The sequence below is a fragment of the Macaca mulatta genome, chromosome 7 (assembly GCF_049350105.2).
Source record: "Macaca mulatta isolate MMU2019108-1 chromosome 7, T2T-MMU8v2.0, whole genome shotgun sequence".
NCBI lineage: Eukaryota > Metazoa > Chordata > Mammalia > Primates > Cercopithecidae > Macaca > Macaca mulatta.
Genome location: NC_133412.1, coordinates 178,674,458 through 178,697,949, shown reverse-complemented (window position 1 = coordinate 178,697,949; position 23,492 = coordinate 178,674,458). Strand labels below are relative to the sequence as shown.

At 53.8% G+C, this 23,492-nt stretch overlaps 1 protein-coding gene across 29 annotated transcripts in view; it reads left to right on the top strand.

The window, feature by feature from the left end:
- Positions 1–23,492, top strand: part of BRF1 (BRF1 RNA polymerase III transcription initiation factor subunit) — a 103,530-nt gene that overhangs the window by 44,172 nt on the left and 35,866 nt on the right. For 18 of the 29 annotated variants that reach the window (XR_013396697.1, XR_013396696.1, XM_028851951.2 and 15 more), the window contains 2 exons: positions 7,054–7,227; positions 20,235–20,266. Coding sequence is in view for 18 of the 29 variants with exons in the window: in XM_077942116.1 (XP_077798242.1) it covers positions 7,054–7,227; positions 20,235–20,266 (206 nt within the window). In the remaining 11 variants the exon portion in view is untranslated. Of the gene's footprint in view, positions 1–289; positions 504–7,053; positions 7,258–10,728; positions 11,078–20,234; positions 20,382–21,874; positions 22,071–23,492 lie in introns of those variants that run through there. The other 11 variants (XM_077942129.1, XM_077942138.1, XM_077942126.1 and 8 more) reach the window with 7 other exon arrangements.

Below are 23,492 nucleotides of genomic sequence, written 5' to 3'. Positions count from 1 at the left end.
CACACCGGGGCCTATCACGGGGAGGGGGGAGGGGGGAGGGATTGCATTGGGAGTTATACCTGATGTAAATGACGAGTTGATGGGTGCTGACGAGTTGATGGGTGCAGCACACCAACATGGCACAAGTATACATCTGTAACAAACCTGCACGTTATGCACATGTACCCTAGAACTTAAAGTATGATTAAAAAAAAAAAACCCTTTACTGCCTTTTATTGATTTATCATGGGTTATGTTTGTTTAAATTTTGTTTTTTCTCCTTTATTCTCCCATACCGCCCTGGTTGAAGGTTTCACGTCAGCCCTGGTCCCACTGCAAGCTTGGCCCACCGCCTCCACTCCTGCCCGCCACCCAGCCTGCCGGGTTTGGTGGAAATCGGTGAATGTAGCTTCCGACTGTTACTGTTTTGGTGAAGTCTTGATTGCCTTTCTTAGAAAACTGCAAAGATGGAAATAAACTCGCTGGCCACCCCTCTTGCCCTCAGCGATGGCCATGTTCCGCAGGTACTCGCCTCCTCTGTTTGCCTCCGTGCGCCCTGCGAGGTCACAGGCCCCTCCTTGGGTTTGCTGGGACACACTGAGGCTGTGTTTAGAGAAACGGTCTGGGAGAGAGAAACTCTTGCCCCTTCCCCTGGGATGCTTGCTGAGGGGTTGAGACAGGCACCCCATGGAATGTGGGGAGCATCTGCTTGGGGTCCACCAGCAAGAGATGTTGAATGTCAGTGTGTTTTGAGCTCTGTTTTGAAAATCTCAGGCCTTTTGGGATGATTTCTTCGATGTTCTGAAGCCACGGTTCTGAAACACCGCTAGGTGGGGCTCTCTTCATTGACCTGATGAGCCTTTCATGTGGGACGCGTTTCTCAGGGAAGTTCTTTTTCTGTCCTCTCAGTCTGTTTTTCCTCGTATAGCATGCGTAGTAAAGTGCATGAAATGTGCTGACCTTCCATGAACCACCTGACAAATCCTCATGAGTCAGGCTTGCAGCAGCTCAGAAAGCACCTGCTGCCCACTGGCTTCACTTGGTTTTCTGCTTCATACTTCATACCGTGGGAATCATACAGAAAGGAATTAAAAAAAAAAAAAGACTTGTATTTTTTAGAGCATTTTAGTCTCACAGCAAAATGGATTGGAAGGTACAGAGAGTTCCCGTAGACTCCCAGAACCCCTCACCACACAGCCTCCCCGGCCCTATCAGCGCCCCCTTCCACGGTGGTGCACGAGCTGCAGTCAGTGGCCCCACATTGACACGTCAGGATCACGCAGGCTGTACCCGCACACCCGAGCTCAGGATCACGCAGGCTGTACCCGCACACCGGGGCTCGGGGTCACACAGGCTGTACCCGCACACCGGGGCTCGGGGTCACGCAGGCTGTACCCGCACACCCGGGCTCGGGGTCACGCAGGCTGTACCCGCACACCCGGGCTCGGGGTCACGCAGGCTGTACCCGCACACCCGGGCTCGGGATCACGCAGGCTGTACCCGCACACCCGGGCTCGGGGTCACGCAGGCTGTACCCGCACTCCCGGGCTCGGGGTCACGCAGGCTGTACCCGCACACCCGGGCTCGGGGTCACGCAGGCTGTACCCGCACACCCGGGCTCGGGGTCACGCAGGCTGTACCCGCACACCCGGGCTCGGGGTCACGCAGGCTGTATCCGCACACCCGGGCTCGAGTTCACGCAGGCGCCACCTGCACACCCGGGCTCGGAGTACCCAGGCTCCACCTGCACACCCGGGCTCGGGGTCACGCAGCCCGGGTCACGCAGACTGTATCCGCACACCTGGGCTCAGGATCACACAGCTTCCACCACACACCCAGGCTCACACTGGGCAGTGCATGTTCTGTGAGTTTAGATGAATGTAGTGACAGGTAACCGCTGTTACAGTTTCATACAGATTACTTTCAGTGTTTTAAAAATCCCCTGAGCTCCACCCATTCATTCCTCCTTCCCCTGTGATCTTTTTGCTGGCACTTGGTCATGTGGTTGTAGAGCTGGAGTCACACACTGTGCATCCTGTCACTGTGCAGCCTGTCACTCAGCCACGGGCATTTAACCGTCCTCCAGGTCTCTGCACAGCTTGCGGCCTCTTTCTCTTCAGTGGTGAGTAATATTCCACTGACTAGGTGCGCCACAGTTGGTGTATCCTTTCACCTGCTTGCTGAGGGGTATCTGGGCTTGGGCGATTATGAGTGAAGCTGCCATAAACATGTGCAGGTTTTTCTGGGTGATTGCTGGACCGTATGGTGAGAGTATGCTTAGTTTTGTAAGAAACTGCCAAACGCTTTTCCAAAGCACCTGAGCCATTTTGCGCTCCCACCAGCAAGGAAGGAGAGCTCCTGTGGCTCCAGTCCTCAGCATCTGGTTCGCCAGTGTTCTGGGTTTTAGCTGTTCTAGAATGTACTTTTTTGGAGCATATCAGTAGTTTATTTTTTATTGCAGTGTTGTATTTTATGGTATGAATAGACCACAATTGATCTCCTTTTCCTGTGGATGGACATTTGGGGTGTTTCCATTCTTGGCTGTGCACAGGCAGCTGCTGTGTGTGTTCTTGCACATGGCCCTTCGGTGGACACGGGTGCCCCCTCCTCTTGGGAGTTTACTTGCGAATGGGTTTCTGGGTCCTGAGGTCTGGATGTGCTCATCATTAGATCAGGCCACAGGGTTTTCTGTAGTGGTTGTACCAGTTCGTCTTCCCACCAGGAAGCAGTGCAGGAGAGTCCCAGTGGCCCCACAGCCTTGTTCACATGTGGCATTATCAGCCTTTCCAACTGTCTTTCTGGTAGGTGTGTAGCACACTCACTGTGGCTTTAATTTGCTTTCCTTGGTGAGTAATTATGGCCACAACCTTTTCTCATGCTTCTTGGCCGTTTGGACATCCTTTCTCTGTGAAGTGCCTATTGGCATCTTTTGTACATGTTTGCTTTTTTAAAATTGAGTTTCTTTTTCTTACAGATTTGTAGAAGTTCTTTATATATTATGGATTTAAGTCCTTTGTTGGATATACATGTTTCGATCCTCCTCCCATGTCTATAGCTTATCTCACTCTCTTAATGTTGTCTTTTGATGAACAGAAACCTCTGAATTTTTATTTTTTTGAGACTGGGTCTCACTCTGTGGCCTGGGCTGGAGTGCAGTGGTGCAGTCGCTGCTCCCTGCAGCCTCAACCTCCTAGACTAAAGCTGCTCTCTTACTTCAGCCTCCTGAGTAGTTGGGATCACGTGTACATGCCACCACATCCACTCATTTTTTTTATTTTTCTTTTTTTTGAGATGGAGTCTCGCTTTGTCGCCTAAGCTAGAGTGCAGTGGCGCAATCTTGGCTCACTGCAAGCTCCGCCTTCCAGGTTCATGCCATTTTCCTGCCTCAGCCTCCTGAGTAGCTGTGACTACAGACACGTACCACCACACCCGGCTAATTTTTTGGTATTTTTAATAGAGACAGGGTTTCACTGTATTAGCCAGGATGGTCTCAATCTCCTGACCTCGTGATCCACCCACCTCAGCCTCCCAAAGTGCTGGGATTACATGCATGAGCCACTGTGCCCGGCCACATCCACTCATTTTTTAATTTTTTTTTTTTTTTGACATGGAGTCTCGCTCTGTTGCCAGACTGGAATGCAATGGTGTGATCTTGGCTCACTGCAACCTCTGCCTCCCAGGTGCAAGCAATTCTTCTGCCTCAGCCTCCCGAGTAGCTGGGATTACAGGTGCGCACCACCATGCCCGGCTAATGTTTGTATTTTTTAATAGAGACGGGGTTTCACCATGTTGGTCAGGATGGTCTCGATCTCTTGACCTCGTGATCTGCACCCCTCGGCCTCCAAAAGTGTTGGGATTACAGGCGTGAGCCACTGCGTCCAGCCAATTCTTTTTTTTTCAAAATAGAAATGGGGGATCTCACCATGTTGGTCAGGTTTGTCTTCAACTCCTGGGCTCCAGTGATCCTCCCAAAGTGCTGGGATGACAGATGTGAGCCACTGCACCCCGCCAGAAATTTCTTAATTTTAGTGAAGTCTCAGTATGTCAGTTTTTATGGTTAGGGCTGTTTGTGACTTGTTCAAGAAATTCTTACCTACTCCAAGGTCTGAAGATACTCTTGTGTTTTCCTCTAGAAGCTTTATGGCTTTATACTTTACGTGTAGGTGCTGATATGCCTCAAATCTTTTTTTTTTTGGAGACAGGGTCTCGCTCTGTTGCTGCCCAGGCTGGACTGCAGTGGCAAAATCATGGCTCACTGCAGCTTCAACCTTCCAGGCTCAAGCAGTCCTCCTGCCTTGGCTGGGACTACAGGCTTGCACCACCACACCCGGCTGATTATTTATTTATTTTAGCAATTGGATATCACTATGCTGCCCAGGCTGGTCTTGAACTTCTGGGCTCAAGTGATCTATCTGCTTTGGCCTCCCAAAGTGCTGGGATTACTACAGGCATGAGCCACGGCACCCAGCCTGAGTTTACTTTAGAATTCATTCATTGGAAGGAAGTCTAAGGAGACTCACAGGCTATGGCTAGCTAATTAGTAGTTGGTTTCTATGTGAATATCTGTTTATTAATAACATCTTTGGCCAGGCCCAGTGGCTCATGCCTGTATCTCAGCACCTTGGGAGGCTGAGGTGGGCGGATCACGAGGTCAGGAGTTTGAGACCATCCTGGCCAACAGGGTGAAACCCTGTCTCTACTAACAATACAAAAAATTAGCTGGGTGCGGTGGCGTGCGCCTGTAATCCCAGCTACTCAAGAGGCTGAGGCAGGAGAATTGCTTGAACCCGGGAGGCAGAGGTTGCAGTAAGCTGAGATTGCGCCACTGCCCTCCAGCCTGGCGACAGAGCGAGACTCTGTCTCAAAAAAAAGAAAGAAGATGGTAAAAAATAACTTACTGCAGTCGTCGTAAGCCCCCCATTTTAGTCCTTTTGGACCGCTGTAACAGCACACCACAGACCAGAGAGGCGAGACAGCAGGAATGTGTTTCTCACACTTCTGGAGCCGGAAAGTTCCAGATGGAAATGGGGGAGACAGCTGCCTCCGCCCCAGCTCTCTCATGAGGGCCGCCTCTGGCCCACAGACAGCTCCTTCTCACTGTGGCCTCACGTGGTGGAAGAGCTGGGCTAGTTCTTTGGGGTCCCGTTTTTAAGGGCACTGAGCTGATCATTAGAGCTCTGCCTCCTGACCTAGTCACCCCCAAAGGCCCTGCATCTTAATACCATCCCCGTAGGGGTTAGGATTTCAACATATGAATTTTAGGAGGAGTCAAACATTCAGACCATAGTACCCTTGCATGCTGGGAACATGAGCTGGTGCCTGTGGAGTCGGGGCTTGGGATCAGGTCCCAACCTCAAGTGTGTGGTTTCCAGAGAGTACCTCTCTCTCACCTTTTATTACAGAATTTTCCAAACATACAGCAGAGAGCTGGTAGGTAAGGAGTGATAGCTTCAGCGGGTCACCTGTCAGCTGACTCTGTTTCCCTCTGGGCCTTGCTGGGCCATGGGGATGGTCTGTGCTGGTGTGTCTGGCTGGTGCTGCACATGCACAGCTGGCAGCCGGCACGGTGCCCTTTCTGTCCGTTCTGTTGGGGTCTTGGCTATGACCAGGCCTCAGCTCTGGGGACAGTGACCAGCCTTCCATGTCAGTTCAGCTGGACTGCAGGCCTCAGAGCTGTATGAGCTCCAGGCAGGTAACCTTAGGTGCTCACGGTGGCAGGGCCACAGCAGGGCTGGGGCTCCGTGTGGTGCTGCTGACTGCCAGGGGCCTGGCACAGTGTGAGGCTTGACTCAGACCTGCCAGACTGTGTACCCTGGCCACCAGCTTCCTTGGGATGCAGGCTCAGCAGCTGCCCACCTCTGGCTGCTGGTCATCATTAGTGAAGTTTGGCGTGAGCAGAACATCAGCCCTCACCTTCTCCAGCTCATGTGCCCTTATCAAATGAATCTGGGAGGTCAGTTTTTGACTTCATGTGGGGATGGAGGCTGCCTTGGGTAGTCTTTGCAGAAGGACTGGGGGTTTGGGTGCCAGAGGACACAGTGGGAACTGGAATCTCCATGACGGCAGCTCTCCTCTGCATCGAGCTGTGACCCACCGTACATGTCCTCTGGGTACCCCATGGGGCTTATTGCCTGGAGCACAGGCTGCCTGCCCACGGCACCAACTCTACAGACAGAAGTGGGGGCAGTGAGGCTGGCCCAGGAGCTCCCCACACAGCCTGTGCTCTACAGACAGAGTGGGGCAGTGAGGCTGACCCAGGCGCTCCCCACACAGCCTGTGCTCTGCACCTTCGCCCTGCATTGGCATTTGTTTCCCAAGGTTCCTCCTGCCTGCAGGGCAGCTCTGCCGCTCCCCTCCTGATGCCATCATGTGGCCCGCAGCTTTGGGAAGGTCTTGCTCCAGGGGAACGCGTGTGCTCGGATGCTGCTGTCCTGGCCACCTCCAGCACCTCACAGCCCCTAGGAGGGTGCAGTGGCCTCTGGTCTGCTGGGCATGCCCTTGCCATGGCCCTCCCTCTAGGCAGGTGCAGGGGATAGCTCTAGGCTGGCCCTTTCTCAGGCCAGGTGGCTGACTCTTAGAGGAGAGGCTGGTGGGGGCTGGGCTGAGCAGAGTGGGCCCTGCTAAGAAGGGAGGGGTGGGCTGGCCCAACCTCTCTGCGGCTGGGGAAGGAGGTGGCGCTGGGGCATGTGGCTGTAGGAAAAGGGGCATTCCCACCGTAGCCCAGGGCAGTCAGGGGCATAGCACCTGCCAGCCAGCGCAAACCAAGCCCTTGCCAGACACACTGCACCTCAGAGCCCCGGAGAGAGGCACACTGAGCCACACCACACATGCCACCCAGAGCCTAAAGAAGGGAAACATGCAGAACAGGATCTCATGGCACGTGGAGATCACAGAAAATTCACATTTCAGTGTCTGTAAATAAAATGTGATTGGAACCCACACAGAAAAAGTGAGCTCAGAAACTTATAAGGGAAAGCACAAATCTGTATTCTTAAAGTTGCTACTGCAGCCGTGTGATACTTTTCATGTTCTGCGGGAACGTTTGGCTAAGAGCTGTCTCGTGCTGTGTCCTAGGGCGGCGCCACATCCATCACCTGGGGAACCAGCTGCAGCTGAACCAGCACTGCCTGGACACCGCCTTCAACTTCTTCAAGATGGCCGTGAGCAGGCACCTGACCCGCGGCCGGAAGATGGCCCACGTGATCGCCGCCTGCCTCTACCTGGTCTGCCGCACGGAGGGCACGCCACGTATCCTTTGGTTTGAGAGCCTCCCAGAGGGCCCCATTTTGATGCTTAGTTGGCTCCCCTCAAATATTGGGACTTGGTAGTTGCAGTAACTTGGTATTTGTCTTTAATTGAAAAACACCTTATTGGAAGAACTGTTTCAGTTGATCCAGGGCTTTCTGAATTTGGGTTCTCCTTTTACTGGATTGAAGAACTGGGGATCTGGGCACCTGCCTTCCTCCCTTAGCCCTTGGGCGTGCAGAGCGAGGGTTCTATTGGTCCCTGGGAATCATGCCCTGGATTCTCCCCGCTTGTGGACCTACTGCGCCTGGGGTGCTGTATCCAAGTCCCCTGTGGTTCAGGCCGCCGTCTGGCCTGAGTAGGTGGGGTCCTGCTGCTGAGTGGGCTGCAGCCAGGCATGCGCTGAGTGCTTGCGGCTGTGGACACTGTGACTGCGGGCAGTGGGTGGGGAGGCCACGGACCCTCAGCGGTGTGCAGCTTGGCCTTGTGCGTGGACACCGTGACTGCGGGCAGTGGGCAAGGAGGCCACCGACCCTCAGCGGTGTGCAGCTTGGCCTTGTGCGTGGACACCGTAACTACGGGCGGTGGGTGAGCTTGGCCTTGTGTGGAGGTGCCAGTGTCTGGTGTTCTCTTGTACTGCTCTCTGTGCATCTGGTCCTGTGCCCGCTGCTGCCCTCTGCAGACACACACATGGGTCAGGAACTGCCTTCGGCCTCTTGACGGGGGAGCCCAGAGCCTTCCAGCCTCCTCTGCTCTGTGCTGTGCTGTCCACACCTGCTGTGCACCTGCATCTTTACCCTGCTCTCTGGGGGCTCCCTTCACCTCCCCTGCATGGAACTCTACTTCCTGGTCCACACCCTCCTCATCTTGTGAGGTGCCTTCGATCCTCTGCAGGTGGTCCCCCTCCCTGCCCCGTGTCTGGTGGGCGCGGCATGCCTGGCCACATGTCTGTCTCCCAGCCTGCACCCCTGCTGTCGCCTTGCCTCCAGCGTTCTCACTGGGCAGCTCCGTGGCCCTCTGGCTCCTGGCCCTTGCCATGCAGCTGTGGGACTTTAGCTCCTTGCCTCTAATCTCCATGTTCAGAAATCTCACGGCAATGTGAGTCCAGCAGGCCTTTGCTGTCCGACAGCCTCTTGTCCTGAGCTTCTATTGAATTAGTCGTTAGATTTCTCTCCCTTTTTCTCTATTACTTGGCCTGCCACAGTGAACCCATCTGGTTATCTCATCCTTCTTTTGCACATGGCCATCTTTTCACTTTGGGACAGCACCTGAACTTTAGCTTCCAGCAGAGCTGTCTCATTTCTTTGATGTTTTCATTTCTAAGAGTCTCTGTGTTTTCTGAATCTTTCTTACAATCTCCCATCTTCCTTGGCGTGACATCGCCTCGCCTTGAGCTCTTTTCTGTCCTGGTCTGTGTTTTTCTGGTTGGTCTCCCTCGAGGGGTGTCCCGGGTGCCAGGTGATCCTGGTAGTTTGCTTCTCTTTTGAATGGGGTGCAGGGAGAGCTCCTGGAGATGGCGAGCTAGGGAACCTGCTGACTGTGCCTCTGGCCAGGCAACCCTCAGTATCAGGATCTTTCATTAAAATGTTACTTTTTTTTTTTTTTTTTCAGACAGAGTCTCGCTCTGTCACCCAGGCTGGAGTGCAGTGGCAGTATCTCACCTTACTGCAACCTCTTCCTCCCGGGTTCAAGTCATTCTCATGCCTTAGCCTCTTGAGTAGCTGGGATTACAGATGTACACCACCTTGCCTGGCTAATTTTTTTGTATTTTTAGTAGAGATGGGGTTTCACCATGTTGGCCAGGCTGGTCTCGAACTCCTGGCCTCAACTGATCCACCTGCCCTGGCCTCCCAAAGTGCTGGGATTACAGGCGTGATGAGCCACTGCACCCAACCCTTAAAATGTCCTTTTAACATTTTGAAATTTGTCTTTTCTGCGTAAAAGCGCTTAACGCACACACGTCTTTAGGGATGATGAGAAGTGCCCAGGCAGCCCAGTGAAGGCTGAGAAACAGAACCCACCCCCACATCCCTGCCCCACCCTGGCTGCTGTCTGCTCGTCCTAGCCCCAGCTCCACCCTGGGGTCCCGCTGAGAGGCCTGCTCCGACCCTGCTCTCTTAGGGGCAGACCAAGACCCTGAGAGAGAAGCTGAGCAGAGTCCAGGGTCAGCACCTGGCTGTGCCTCCCTTGTGTTTGTAGGAACCGTGTGGGGACCTCTGTGGAGCAGGGCCTAGGGCGGCACTGGAACCCCGGTGTCAGCAAGGTGCGGTGGCACCTTGTCTGTGCTGCTGCCTCACCGGGCCTCCTCTGGGGGAACAGATGCCCTGGGACGTGGGCCCTCATGGGGTGATGACAGGCAGGATGGAGAGGAGTCCTGCGGCACTGCTGGGGCTGCCTCTGAGCCTGGTGGGACCACATTTAGCCACAAAGTTCCCACATGCCCCAGCAGTCCTACTAGGTGTCTGCCCGAGGGGAAAGCACCTGCATGGCCACCGAGGCTCACACACACTGCCCACAGCGGCAGCATCCAGGAAGCCACCCCGTGTCCCCCACACACACTGCTCACAGCGGCAGCATCCAGGAAGCCACCCCGTGTCCCCCAGGCATTCTGAAATTAGATCCTTGTGGTGGTTGCTCAGCTCTGGGGATATGCGAAAACCCACTGCCCGGTGCATCATGAACAGGCAGGTCTGTGTCACGAACTTGTACCTTGTAAAGCTGCTAAGGACAAGACAGCTTGGAACAGGGCTGTGCTCACGGGAGACTGCACTCTAGCCCCTCTGGCTGCTGGTGGCCTGGTGGGGCTCCCTTCAGCATCCTCAGAGGATGCTCCGGGCTGGTCTCGGGTAGCCGTAGCCCTCACTTCCCAGCCCACCCCAGCTGTGCCGGCGCTTTACAGGGAAGTGGGTCAGGCCAGGTGTAGCATGTCCCGCTCTGCCCTCCTTTCAGGTTGCTGGCAGCACCGTGCCCTAGGCCTGCCAGCCAGAGCCCCCAGACCCATCCTGTACATGTCTGTCTCTCACCGCCCTCCTCGTTCTCTCTTGCCCCTGTGCCTTCTCCCTCCCTGCTGACCTGCATTGGCTCTGTGGCCCCTGCTCTCACCTCCTGCAGCCCCAGCTGGCTGGCTGGGCTCCTGTGCTGCCTCAGTTTCCTCAATAGCTCCACCCACTTCCCTTCCACAGAAAATCCCCCCAGGAGAGGGTGTGTGCAGCCAGGCTCTCTTCTCCGAGACAGGGCTGCCTGACCCAGCCCTGCTGCCTGCGCAGCTCCCGCTCACCTTCTGGACTTGCCCCCTTCAGTCAGGGCACAGCAGCACCCACCACCCCACCCCCACCCTGCTGTCAGCAGGACGTGGAGGGTCCTGTGCAGTGAGCTCACATTGTGGGGTGCACGGCCCCCACCCCAGGCGAGGCCCCCCAGGATCCTCCTGTTGCATCATCCAGCGCATGGGTGGGACCAGTGCCCGGAGTCCAGGACTGGATACGAGAAGTCCTCTCTCAGAAGGAGCAAGGGCTTGATTTAAGAACATCCAGGCTCATTCCTCCTCCTGCCCACCCTTCATTGTTGCCCACTCCTCAGGTGTGTCCACCATCACCCCGAAAGTACTGGGGGCTGTGCACACTCACCTCTTCTTGGCCCCGCAGCCTCGCGGCTGACACAGCCAGTCCCGGATTCCTGGAGGAGGAACAGTGCACTGCTGAGTCCCACTGAGTCTGGTGAGGCCCGGCTGACCCAGGCCTGAGTCTGCTCCTGGCTCCCAGCCCAGGAAGGCTGCCTGGGCAGCAGGACTGAGACGCAGGACCTGCTGGGCAGAGACTCAGCTGGAACAAGCAGCCCTGCCGTTGCTGAGCAGGTAGTGTGTGGCCAGCGTGCTTCTCCTGGCTGTGTCTCGACTTGTCATTGCCGCTTCTGCCCACAGCTGGTGTGTGGATCTTTCACATTTGTTCCTGTCCAGCCAGGCTGCCCTAGGCCTGCATGTGAGAGGGCATCTTTTGGATGGTGACAGGCTGGTGAGCCCTTGAGGGCGTCCGAGCCCTGGGGCCAGCATTGTGGATGGTGCCATCACCTGTCCCCACATAGGTCTGTAGAGAGCACGCCCAGCTCCCATGGCCCACCAGCTCAGCCTCCATGTCATGCCTGGCCACGCGTGGGAGCAAGGCCTCTGCTGCCAGCCGCCATACTCCCTTCAGACCCAGCTCCTCTCTAGGCTGCAGAAATGTGCGCTCAGGTCAGCAGGGGCCGTGTGCATTTGGCTGATTCCATTCTGGGGTCTGGAATGGGCTTTCAGAGCCCACACTTCTCTGCCCTCCTGTTCTGACCAGCACCTCGTTCTGCCACCAGACCCCCTTGTTCCTGCTCCTCTCCCTCTGCTGCCTCCTCAAGGACAGGGTATTTGTAACAGTTTTAAGTGGTCAGAAGAAGGTATCAGGATGGCTGATGAGGGAATCAAATGGCGCACACATCATTAGGCATGAAGAAGTTGGCATTTCAGGTCAGGCACAGTGGCTCAGCCTGTAAATCCCATCACATGGGAGGCCCAGGCAGGAGGATCGCTTGAGTCCAGGAGTTTGAGACCAGCTTGAGCAACATGGTGAAACCCCGTCTCTACAAAAAAAAGAAAGAAAGAAAAATCAGCCCGGCTGGTGTTGCGCACCTGTGGTCCCACCTACTGGGGAGGCTGAGGTGGGAGGATTGCTCCCAGGAGGTCGAGGCTGCAGTGAGCCATGATCACACCACTACACTCCAGCCTAGGCAACAGAGTGAGCCCGTCTCAAAAAAAAAAAAAAGAAGTTGCCATTTCAGACTTCCAAAAGGCTGACCTGGAAACAGGCGCACCCAGCGCGGGCCCCTGTGGGCCCCTTGTCAGTGGTGTCTTATTGCTGGCGTAGCAGAGGTTTAGCTGAGTTTCGTATGTTGACATTGTTAATACATCATTCCTACCAAATTGAATTGTCAATCTTACTATTTGAGTTTTGGAGTCTCTCTTTTAATGCACACAACTGTGTCTGCTGCTCATAATGCCAGTTGTACTTCTTTCTTTTCATTTTTTTCATGAGACAGGGTCTCACTTGATCGCCCAGGCTGGAGTGCAGTGGCGCCGTCTTGGCTCACTGCAGCTTCTGCCTCCCAGATTCAAGCAATCCTCCACCTCAGCCTCCCGTGTAGCTGGACTACAGGCATACACCACCACACCTGGCTAATTTCTGTACTTTTTGTAGCGATGGGGTTTCGCTGTATTGTCCAAGCTGGTCTCACACTCCTGAGCTCAAGTGATCCGCCCCCCTCAGTCTCCCAAAGTGGTAGGATTCTAGGTGTTAGCCCACCGGCCCGGCCTTGGTTCTTCCCTTCTAACCCACACACCTCTCATCTACTCGTCCTGCCTTTTGTATGCCGAGGACTCAGCGTGGTCCTGGGGCGGGAGACATGCCTGGCTGTCTCCTGTCCTGGGAGGGTGTTTTCTACCTATTGCATACGTATCTGCGGTAGACTTTTGTGTACGTATCTGCGGTAGACTTTTGTGTACAGGGTTCTTTATCAGCTTGAGGATGTGACCTTGCTTTCTAATTTTCCAAGAGTTTTTGTCATGAAAAATACTGAATTTTATCAAACACATGCTTTTAATGTATTTATTGGTATGATTTTTTCATGTATATTTCCCCCTTAATCTGTTACTTAATGTAAATAACACTGATTAATTTTTAAAAATTTTTTAGAAAACAGGGTCTTGCTCTGTTCTCCCAGGCTGTACTGCTGTGGCACCACCATAGCTCGTTGCAACCTACAGCTCCTTGGCTCAGGCGACTCTCTCGCCTCAGCGCCCTGAGTAGCCGGGACCATAGGTGCACTAGAGATGGGGTCTCACTGTATTGTCCAGGCTGGTCTCAAACTCCTGGGTTCCAGTTATCTTCTCACCTTGGACTCCCAAAGTGTTGGGTTTACAGGTGTGAGCTACTGCATCTGGCCTGTTTTTTCTAACAGAAGCACTCGAGGCTATACATTTCTCTCTAGGTGAGTTTTGTTACATCACACAGTTTTTTGTTTGTTTGTTTTGTTTTTTTTTTGAGTCAGTCTCGCTGCCTCACCCAGGCTAGAGTGCAGTGGCGTGATCTCATCTCACAGCAACCTCCGCCTTCCGGGTTCAAGTGATTCTCCTGCCTCAGCCTCCCGAGTAGCTGGGACTACAGGCGCCCGCCACCACGCCCACCTAATTTTTTTTTTTTTTTTTTTTTTGAGATGGAGTCTCGCTCTGTTACTCAGGCTGGAGTGCAGTGGCACGATCTCGGCTCACTACAAGCTCCGTCTCCTGGGTTCACACCAATCTCCCGCCTCAGCCTCCCGAGTAGCTGGGACTACAGGCACCCACCACCACGCCCGGCTAATTTTTTTTTGTATTTTTAGTAGAGACGGGGTTTCACCGTGTTAGCCAGGATGGTCTCGATCTCCTGACCTCGTGATCCACCCGCCTTAGCCTCCCAAAGTGCTGGGATTACAGGCATGAGCCACCGCGCCCCACTGGGAATTTAACTTTTCTTGAGCAAGCAGAGAGCACGCAGGTAGCTCACTCTGATCCAGTTGCTGCTGGTCCGTCTTGGTTCCCGGCTGAAGGATCGTGGCAGGACCCAGGTATTCCTTCCTGGCACCTCGGGACTGCAGAACTTCCTGCTCAGCTCTTTTGTCTTTCAGAGCTGACTTCTGGGCTTGGTGGGCCTCAGCCTGGTGCCTGTGGCTCCTGGGGTGGCAGCTGCCGTGAAGGGACTTGAGTGCACTGTGCCCTGCTCGCTTGTTGAAGTTGCTTCCTTTTCTCTTGGCAGCTTGGCCCCTCGGCCCCTCGCGTCTGGCTGGCTCGGAAGCCCCTGAATTCTAAACTTTTATTTTCCCTTGCCAAGAGAGACTGTGAGCACTAGGCTCCGACTTTTTTTGTTTTTTTTTTTTGAGACGGAGTCTCGCTCTGTCGCCCAGGCTATAGTGCGGTGGCAAGATCTCAGCTCGCTGCAAGCTCCGCCTCCTGGGTTCATGCTGTTCTCCTGCCTCAGCCTCCCGAGTAGCTGGGACTACAGGCGCCCGCCACCATGCCCGGCTAATTTTTTGTATTTTTAGTAGAGATGGGGTTTCACCGTGTTAGCCAGGATGGTCTTGATCTCCTGACCTCGTGATCCACCCGTCTCGGCCTCCCAAAGTGCTGGAATTACAGGCATGAGCCACCAGGCCTGGCCTTTTTTTTTTTTTTTTTGAGACAGAGTCTCGCTCTGTCGCCCAGGCCGGAGTGCAGTGGCGCAATCTTGGCTTACTGCAACCTCCGCCTTGCCAGTTCAAGCGATTCTCCTGCCTCAGTCTCCTAAGTAGCTGGGATTATAGGCACACGCCACCATGCCTGGCTAACTTTTGTATTTTTAGTAGAGATGGGGTTTCACCATATTGGCCAGGTTGGTCTCAGACTCCTGACGTTATGATTTGCCCGCCTCAGCCTCGCAAAGTGGTGGGATTACAGGCGTGAGCCACCATGCCCAGACACATTTTAAAAAAAATAGAGATGGGGTCTCGCTGTGTTGTCCAGGCTGGTCTTGAACTTCTGTCCTCAGGCAGTCCTGGCCTGGCACTGCCAGACTATGACAGCTCATTAGAATTGGCGCGAATTGGAAGGAGGCCCGAGCTGAGACACTGGTGTGGGTTTTGCTCCTTGGTCCTCACACCGTGTGGGCACCTCAGTCCCCCTCTCCAGTCCCATGGGACCAGGAATGGTGGTGTCCACTCAGGGTGGGGCCCCTGCTGGCCCCTCCACCGCTGACTGTTGTGGACACAGCCCTTTCTGTGGGGCTGTATATACAAGAGCAGTTTCCCTTGTTTCTCTCTTTGGGTATCCAGTAAAAGCATTTGTATGTGAGGCTGTTGAGAGAAATTTCTTGTTCTTTTAAATTTTAGTTCTGCCGTATTTAAATCTCTGTAAACTTTTCCACTTAAGGAAAATGTGTCTGTCTGAGTCAGGACCCGTCTGCAGTTTTTCTCCCTGCGAGCATCATGCCGCCAGCCAGGGTGTGGGCGGCTTCAGTTTCCCCATCCTCTTCACGGTGGAGTGGCTCCTTGCTGTGTTGTCCACAGCTGTGGTGGGGAAGCCTGGTTGGTTCCTGGACCCGGGGCCATTTGATGGCACAGCAGTGGGGTGCAGGGCTGCACCGTCATGACTGGACCGTTTCCGGGCCTTGTCATCTGCTGATGGGAGTCTCGCGTGGGCCTCTACCGCACTCAGGAATGTCTGGCGCCCTTTGAGGGCGTTGTGTCACCTGCCCTCTGTTGTGCTCACGCATCTCTCCTTTGACTGGCACTCGGCTGCCCTGAGCAGAAGACTACCCAGCACAGCATGGCAGGGGCCAGAAGGGAGGTGAAAAGAGGCCCCAGCTGGCAGAATCCAGGCTCTCGCACCCTGGGGGCCTCAGACAGGACCTCTTCTCTGCAGACGTTTTTGGAATTCCCAGATGGTCAGAAGCAGCTGCTCAGCAAAAGGGAGGGGCTGCTGGGAGGACACCGGTACTGGCCATGCTGGACACAGGAGAGCCTCCAGAGCCCCAGAAGCTCATTAGCTGGGGGACCTGTAGGTTGGGCCCCAAAGGCATTAATGGGCCCTCCCAGGATTGGCCAGAGAGAATGTGATGTCCTCGTAAGGGAAGCACATAATTGAGCTTCCATTGTCTGGAAACTTCCCTGGAAGCTCCTGATAGAGCCAGGTGAATGCGGATCAAGTGCCGGGTGATTTTCGTTTCAGGGAAAGCAGTCATTTTAACCTCGTTAAATGTTTAATTCGAAGCTCCTTTTAAAATGTACATACTTATCCCATTGTTTTATTACGAAAATTTTCTGCTGAGCTTAGTGGCTTAATGTCTGTAATTCCAGCGCTTTGGGAGGCTGAGGTGGGGAGATCACCTGAGGTCAAGAGTTTGAGACCAGCTCGGCCAACATAGTGAAACCCTGTCTCTACTAAAAATGCGAAAAAATTAGCCAGGCGTGGTGGTGCACACCTGTAGTCCCAGCTACTTGGGAGGCTGAGGCAGGAGAATTTCTTGAACCTGCTTGAACTGTAGGCAGAGGTTGCAGTGATCCAAGATCGCACCATTGCTCTCCAGCCTGGGTTACAGGGCAAGACTTCATCTCAAAAAAAAAAAAATTCAAACACCTGCAAAGTTGAAGTGAATTGTGGAGTCCCTCGCTCACACTTGTGGTCCGCTCCCCAAAGCTATGCTGCCCTCACCGTCTTATTTTTTGGCACGTTTCAAGGCAAGTTGCAGACGTCTGTGTACTGCACACAGCCCTTCAGCAGGCAGCCCATCAGCTGAGTAGAGGTGAGCATCGTTCCTGGATCTTTTTCTCCTTTGAAGGTAAAGTTGGCATAAAGTGAGATGCACAGGCTCTAATTGCTCCATCTGGAGAGTTCTGACAAACAGTCACCTGTCAGCCCAGAGAAGGGCTCTGTGGACAGGCCTCATGCCCCTTCCAAAAGTCCCAGACCCACAAGAGGCAGCCGCTGTTCGATTTCCTTCCACTACAGACCAATTGTGCCTGTTCTAGAATGCCCTATAAATGGAATCATATGATCTGCGCCCCTATCACTTCACATGCCTTTTTTTTTTTTTTTTTTTTTTTTTTTTTTTGGTGACAGAACGTAGCTCTGTCGCCCAGGCTGGAGTGCAGTGGTTCCATCTCAGCTCACTGCAACCTCTGTCTCCTGGGTTCAAGCGATTCTTATGCCTTAGCCTCCAAGTAGTTGGGACTACAGGGGCATGCCACCACGTCCGGCTAATCTTTTGTATTTCTAGTAGAGACAGGATTTTGCTATGTAAGCCAGGCTGGTCTCAGATTCCTGGCCTCAAGCAACTGCCTGCCTTGCCTCCCAAGGTGCTGGGATTGCAGGCGTGAGCCCTGTGTCCGGCAGACATGGTTTTGAGAGGCACCCATGGTGTTTTGTATGCTGAGTGGTATTGCTGTGTGAATACAAGCCAGAGTATTCTTGTATTAATGGACACCTGGACTGCTCCCTATTTTTGGCTGTTCTGAATGAAGCTGCTATGAACATTCTTCTACAAGTCTTTTTGTGGACATACTTCTTTTTGTTTTTAGGGACAGAGTCTCTGTGGCCCAGGCTGAGTTGCAGTGGTACAATCACATTTCACTGCAACCTCGACCTCTTGCATGCAAGCAGTCCTCCTGCCTCAGCCTCCTGAGTAGCTAGGATAACAAGTGTTTGTCACCATACCCGGCTAATTTTTGGATTTTTTTGTAGAGACAGGGTCTCACTGTGTTGCCCAGGCTGGTCTTCAACTCCTGGGCTCAGGTGATCTACTGGCCTCAGCCTCCTAAAGTGCTGGGATTATGGGTGTGAGCCACTGCACCTGACTGACATCTGTTTTTATTTCTCTTGGGTAAATACCTAGGAGTGGAATAGGTAGGTCAGAGGTGTGTATTTAGTTGTATAAGAAACTTCCAGGCCTTTTCCCAAGGTGGTTGTACCACTTCACGCTTCCATCAGCAGCATGGGTGAGCTATGCTTGCTCCACATCCTCCTGGCATTCAGTGACTTCGTGGGCTTGTGGCAGTGCCACAGTTTTGTTTGCATTTCTGATGATTAATGCAGTTGAGTTCTTTTTCATGTGCTTGTTGGCTTTTTTTTTTGTCTTCATGAAGCTTCTGTTGAATAGTTATGTCTTTTTTTTTTTTTTTTTGGTCTTTATTATTATTCTTATTTAAATAGAGTTCATTTTTTTTTTTTTTTTTTTTTTTGAGACGGAGTCTCGCTCTGTTGCCCAGGCTGGAGTGCAGTGGTGCACTATTGGCTTACTGCAACCTCTGCTTCCTGGGTTCAAGCAGTTCTCCCACCTCAGCCTCCCAAGTAGCTGGGATTACAGGCACCTGCCACCACGCCTGGGTAATTTTTGTATTTTTAGTAGAGACAGGGTTTCACCATGTTGGCCAGGCTGGTCTCAAACTCCTAACCTCGGGTGATCCTCCCACCTCGGCCTCCCAAAGTGTTGGGATTATAGGCGTGAGGCACAGCGCCTGGCCTTAAATAGAGTTCATTTCTTTTCTTTCTTTTTTTTTTTTTGAGACAGAGTCTCGCTCTGTCGCCCAGGCTGGAGTGCAGTGGCATGATCTTGGCTCACTGCAAGCTCCGCCTTCTGGGTTCATGCCATTTTCCTGCCTCAGCCTCCCAAGTAGCTGGGACTACAGGCGCCTGCCACCATGCCCGGCTAATTTTTTTGTATTTTTAATAGAGACAAGGTTTCACCATGTTAGCCAGGATGGTCTCAATCTCCTGACCTCGTGAGCCGCCCGCCTCGGCCTCCCAGAGAGCTGGGATTACAGGTGTGAGCCACTGCGCCCGGCCCAATAGAGTTCATTTCTTAGAGCAGTCTTAAAGAAAAATTGTGTAGACGGCACAGAGTTCCCATACACCACATTTAGTCCCCGATTCCCCTGCGTTATTAACATCTTGTGTTAACTGGTCCACTTGTTACGGTTGATGAGCCCGTCTTGCCAAGTTGTTGGTAACAAAAGTCCACAGTTCACATTGAGGTTCCCTCTTGGCGCTGTGCCTTCTATGGGTTTTCACAAGTATGCAATACGTGAACCCACCAGTGCTCAGTGTCCTGGAACCCTCCACTCCAGCCACCCACCCTCCCTTTCCCCAGCCCTTGGTGGCCACTGACCTAATGCGATCTCCATAGTTTTGGCTTTTCCAGAAGGTGTATGCTTGGAGTCACACACACGATGTAGCCTTCTGGCCTCGTTGGTTTTTCCTGTTTGTGTGTGTTGGCTGTCACGGGTGTTTCCCCAGGTAGTTCTTACTGCCTTCCTTTGGTTTCCTTTGATGTCACTGTCCCCACCCCCACCCCCAGTCTTCTCTTAGTGCCTCTCTCAAGTCTGTTGGCTGTGCTGCGGTCTGTCCTGCCCATCGTCACAGCCCTCTGGGACTGCTTGCCTTCAGATGCACCTTTGTTCACAGGCCTCACTGCTCACGTCCCAGCCGTCCTGGGGGTTCTCCTCTGTGTTTGAATGCCCCTGTGCCCAGCCCTGGCGCCTTCTTAGGGTGGGAGGCCTTGCTGTTCTGCATGGAGTTGCAAGAGAGGTCAGGGGCCTCCAGCCCAGGGCTTGGAGGAGTGGGCTGGCGTCCTCACCGTCGGACTGCCTGCGAGGTTCTTGCACGGTGGGGCTTTGCTGCTCTGGTCCCAGGGATCTTCCTTTGGACGCCGGCTCTGGACGCCTGATCCAGCTCCAGGAGGTGTCCTTAGTGGCTTCTCAAAGCTACAGTGGGCCCACGAGTGATGTGCACGTCAGCTGTCTGGCAGGTTGTATTGACCAGTGACTTGTGTTTGATAACTTATGTGTCCATCTGAGTTTTGAATCACTTAAGACACATTCTTGGTCCTGTTTGTGCATCTGAGCGAGGGCAGGTCCTGTGCGGGGTCCCCACACCTGCCTCTTGAGCACAGCCCCCGGTGGTGCCTGCAGGCTCACTATTCACCAGGGGAGCCCCAGGTCTATGTTTCTATCTCCCGGGAGGACTGCCTGCCTGGCGCCCGATAGGTGCTCAGGAAGTGCCCTTGGGATGGAGCACGAGTGCCACTGTGTCTTCTGTGCTGTGTGTGGGCAGCAGACCCACCATACGGTGGGCACCTGACTGGGCAGGCGGGTGTGTGGGGGTGCACGCTCTCTCCAGGATCAGATGGAAGTCCCCACCGTTTCTGGTTCCCCCAAACTGGCCCCACATTCCTTGCAGTCCCTTGTCCTGGTACTGGGTTCACAGAAGTCTCACTTGTGCCTGGGGCTGGGAGGCTCTGGTGAGGCCTGAGTGTGCTGCACCTCGCTTCCATCCCACCTTTCCTTTCTGATCAAAGGTGGAGCTTATATTTGGAGGGGCAACTCCAGCTCCCTGGGGGTGCAGTCCTGCGGTCCTGCCCATTTGAAGGTAGGCGGGTAACCTGAGCTTGCCAGCCGCTCGACAGCATCCTTGACTCCTACTGCAGACATGCTCCTGGATCTCAGCGACCTGCTTCAGGTAGACAACCTCCGTCCTGCATCTTTCCCCACCTGGGGTTGTGACCGGGGTACACCAGGTGCCTCCATGCGTCTCAGTGGCCGGTCTGTGCTGCCTGCCCGGACAGGAAGTTTTGGTCTGTAGGATGAAGGGCCTTCATCACTTGGGGGTCACAGTCCAAGACTTGTGGGATTGTGGGTCTCCATGGCAGGAGGGCAGCTGCCAGTGCTGGGCATGGTTGGGTGTTAGCTAGGCCTGGGTGAACTGTGAACTTTTGTCCTACACAAAGGAGATTATTTTTAATTAAAAAAATTTTTTGTGAGTACCTAGTTTGGTATAGGAGATTATTTCTTTTGACCTTGCATTTTATTTATTTATGTATTGATGAGATGGAGTCTTGTTCTGTCACCCAGGCTGGAGTGCAGTGGCGTGATCTCAGCTTACTGCAACCTCTGCCTCCCGGGCTCAAGTGATCCTCCGACCTCAGCCTCCCAAGTAGCTGGGACCACAGGTGCCTGCCACCATGTCTGACTATTTTGTATTTTTAGTAGAGACGGGGTCTTGCCATGTTGCCCAGGCTGGTCTTGAACTCCTGAGCTCAAACAATCCTCCCACCAAGGCCTCCCTAAGTGCTGGGATCACAGGCATGAACAACCATACCTGGCCTCTTGCATGCATTTTAAATTGTAGAAAAATCTTGTATTACACTCTATTTGGAGACACTCACTCTCTGGGTACCACAGAAAGCATTTTCAGTTACATCTCTCTTTCCACATGACTGAACAAAGCGACAGGGGGGAAAGACCAACCCCAGGGACCCCTGTGCAGACAGGACACAGGGCAGGGGCATCGAGGCTCTGCAGGGACAGTGCTGGGGGCTGCACCACAGGTCCTTGGTGACCATGCTGCTGCGGACTCAAAAAGAGAAATACCATTGAAAACAGTTGTGACCACATGCAGAATTCATGTAGCTTTCACTCCCCGAAGGGAGCTGTGTCCAGATCCAGGTGCCCTCCAGGGTTCTGGGCACCCATAGGCTGTGCTGCCACCTCTGGTCCTCGGGGGCTTGCCACCCTTGACAGCAGCCCACAGTTAGGCTTCTGCCTGTGTCAGGTGACACCTGGGGTCCTTGTCCTCCCAGCTGTCTTTATAAATGGCAACTCAGAAGCTACTGCTGAAATATTTTGTGGTCAAGCTAAAAATACTCTGCTGGAATTGTGATAATCCAGCAAATCCACATTTCAGATGCTCTGTGCTCAGTTCAGGGCAAAACCACATGACCCCATTTCCAACCCCACGACTTCCCAGGGAAGATGAGTGTGAGTGCCAGGGCCAGGCAGCTGCTCCGGAAGTGGTCAGGCTCCTGGGGACTCAGATGGTCCCATGGAGAACTCATGGAGTCTCCCTCTTGATCCCTGCCTTAGGGCAGACCCAGGTTGCTCACTGGCCTGGGCATACAGCTCCTCAGACACCCATGAGGGCAGTCTGCAGGCAGAATCCACCTGCTGCCCAGCAAGAGAGTTGGGGGGGCAGCTGGCCCTGCTGCACCCTGACCTCTGCCCTCAGGGAGCAGCCACTGTTAGACTGTTAGCAGGAGGATTTCCAATACACGGTCCTCATACATGTTAGCAACTCTGTAAACAACTGCATATGTTTAGGCTGGGCGTGGTGGCTCACACCTGTAATCCCAGCACTTTGGGAGGTTGAGGCAGGCAGATCACCTGAGGTCAGGAGTTCGAGACCAGCCTGGCCAACATGGTGAAACCCCGTCTCTACTAAAAATACAAAAATTAGCTGGGCATCATGGCAGATGCCTATAATCCCAGCTACTCAGGAGGCTGAGACAGGAGAATGACTTGAACCCTGGAGGCGGAGGTTGCAGTGGGTCGAGATTGCGCCATTGCACTCCAGCCTGGGCAACAAGAGCAAAACTCCGTCTCAAGAAAACAAACAAAAAACTGCAGCCGGGTGCGGTGGCTCACGTCTGTAATCCCAGCACTTTGGGCGGCTGAGGTGGGTGGATCACGAGGTCAGGAGATCAAGACCATCCTGGCTAACATGGTGAAACCCCATCTCTGCTAAAAATACAAAAAAAAATTAGCTGGGCGTGGTGGCGGGCACCTGTAGTCCTAACTACTCAGGAGGCTGAGGCAGGAGAATGGTGTGAACCCGGGAGGCAGAGCTTGCAGTGAGCCGAGATCGCGCCACTGCACTCCAACCTGGGCGATAGAGTGAGACTGTCTCAAAAACAGACAAACACACAAAAACAAAAAATCTGCATGCGTTTTGCACACATGACTTTTTAAATGTAAAGGCTTTTTAAATGCTTCCATTTAAAAATTCCCTTTGGAGATTCCTCACTTGCAGCATTCAGATATCATCGATCCCTGTGTCTCTGGGACACAAGGTTGAGGGTGTGGAGTTTGAGGTGGGCAGGCAGAGGCCGGCAGCAGATCTGGTTCTGCTGTGGCTTAAAGAGAGATGTGGGATCAGGACGGTCAAGTTGCAGGGGCCTGACGGGGACCCAGCACAGGGGCTGGGGCGCTCACACGTGACATGCATGAGTCACACCTAGACACACTGTATGCATGTGTACACACATGCATGTCTGCACACCGCATGCAGATGCACACACACACTACATGTGCTCACACGCCCCACAGTTTGGTGAGCAGACCCCAGGGATCCCTGGAACCCCCAGAAACTGTGAGGAGGAGAAATTCCTTCAGAAGGCGCACTCTGTGAGCCACCAACCCTTGTGATGGAGCTCTCAGGGATATAATGGAGAAGACGGAAGCTGCGCCCCACTGGGGTGGAAGGTGACCAGGGAGGAGCTGCTGTGGGGGCCCAGCCCTCCCAGCGGGCAGGGTCCCTGATCAGAAGTATCCCCAAAAAGCGCTGCCTCTGTCTCCTGCCTCTAGTGCAGACAGGCCCCTTTGTGTTCAGTCCCTTAGGTCTCCCAGTACCCCAGAGTCAGCCAGCACCTGCAAGTGCCACTGGCGTGCCAGGACAAGGGGACTTGTCTAAGGGCCCACGAGCCGGGCTCAGTCAGGCGAGGGAATTCTTCGGGGGAGGCTAGCGGCAGAGGGCCAGACTAGCCAAGCCTGTGAGGCCCAGGGGCCCCAGGGGCAAGCCTGGGATGAAGACAGCCAGCCAAGGGTGGGCAGGACTCTTGCAGGCTCCCGCAGGGACCAGGAGTTTGCCACTCTGCACCTCATCCACACCTGCCAGCAGACATTGCTCAGCA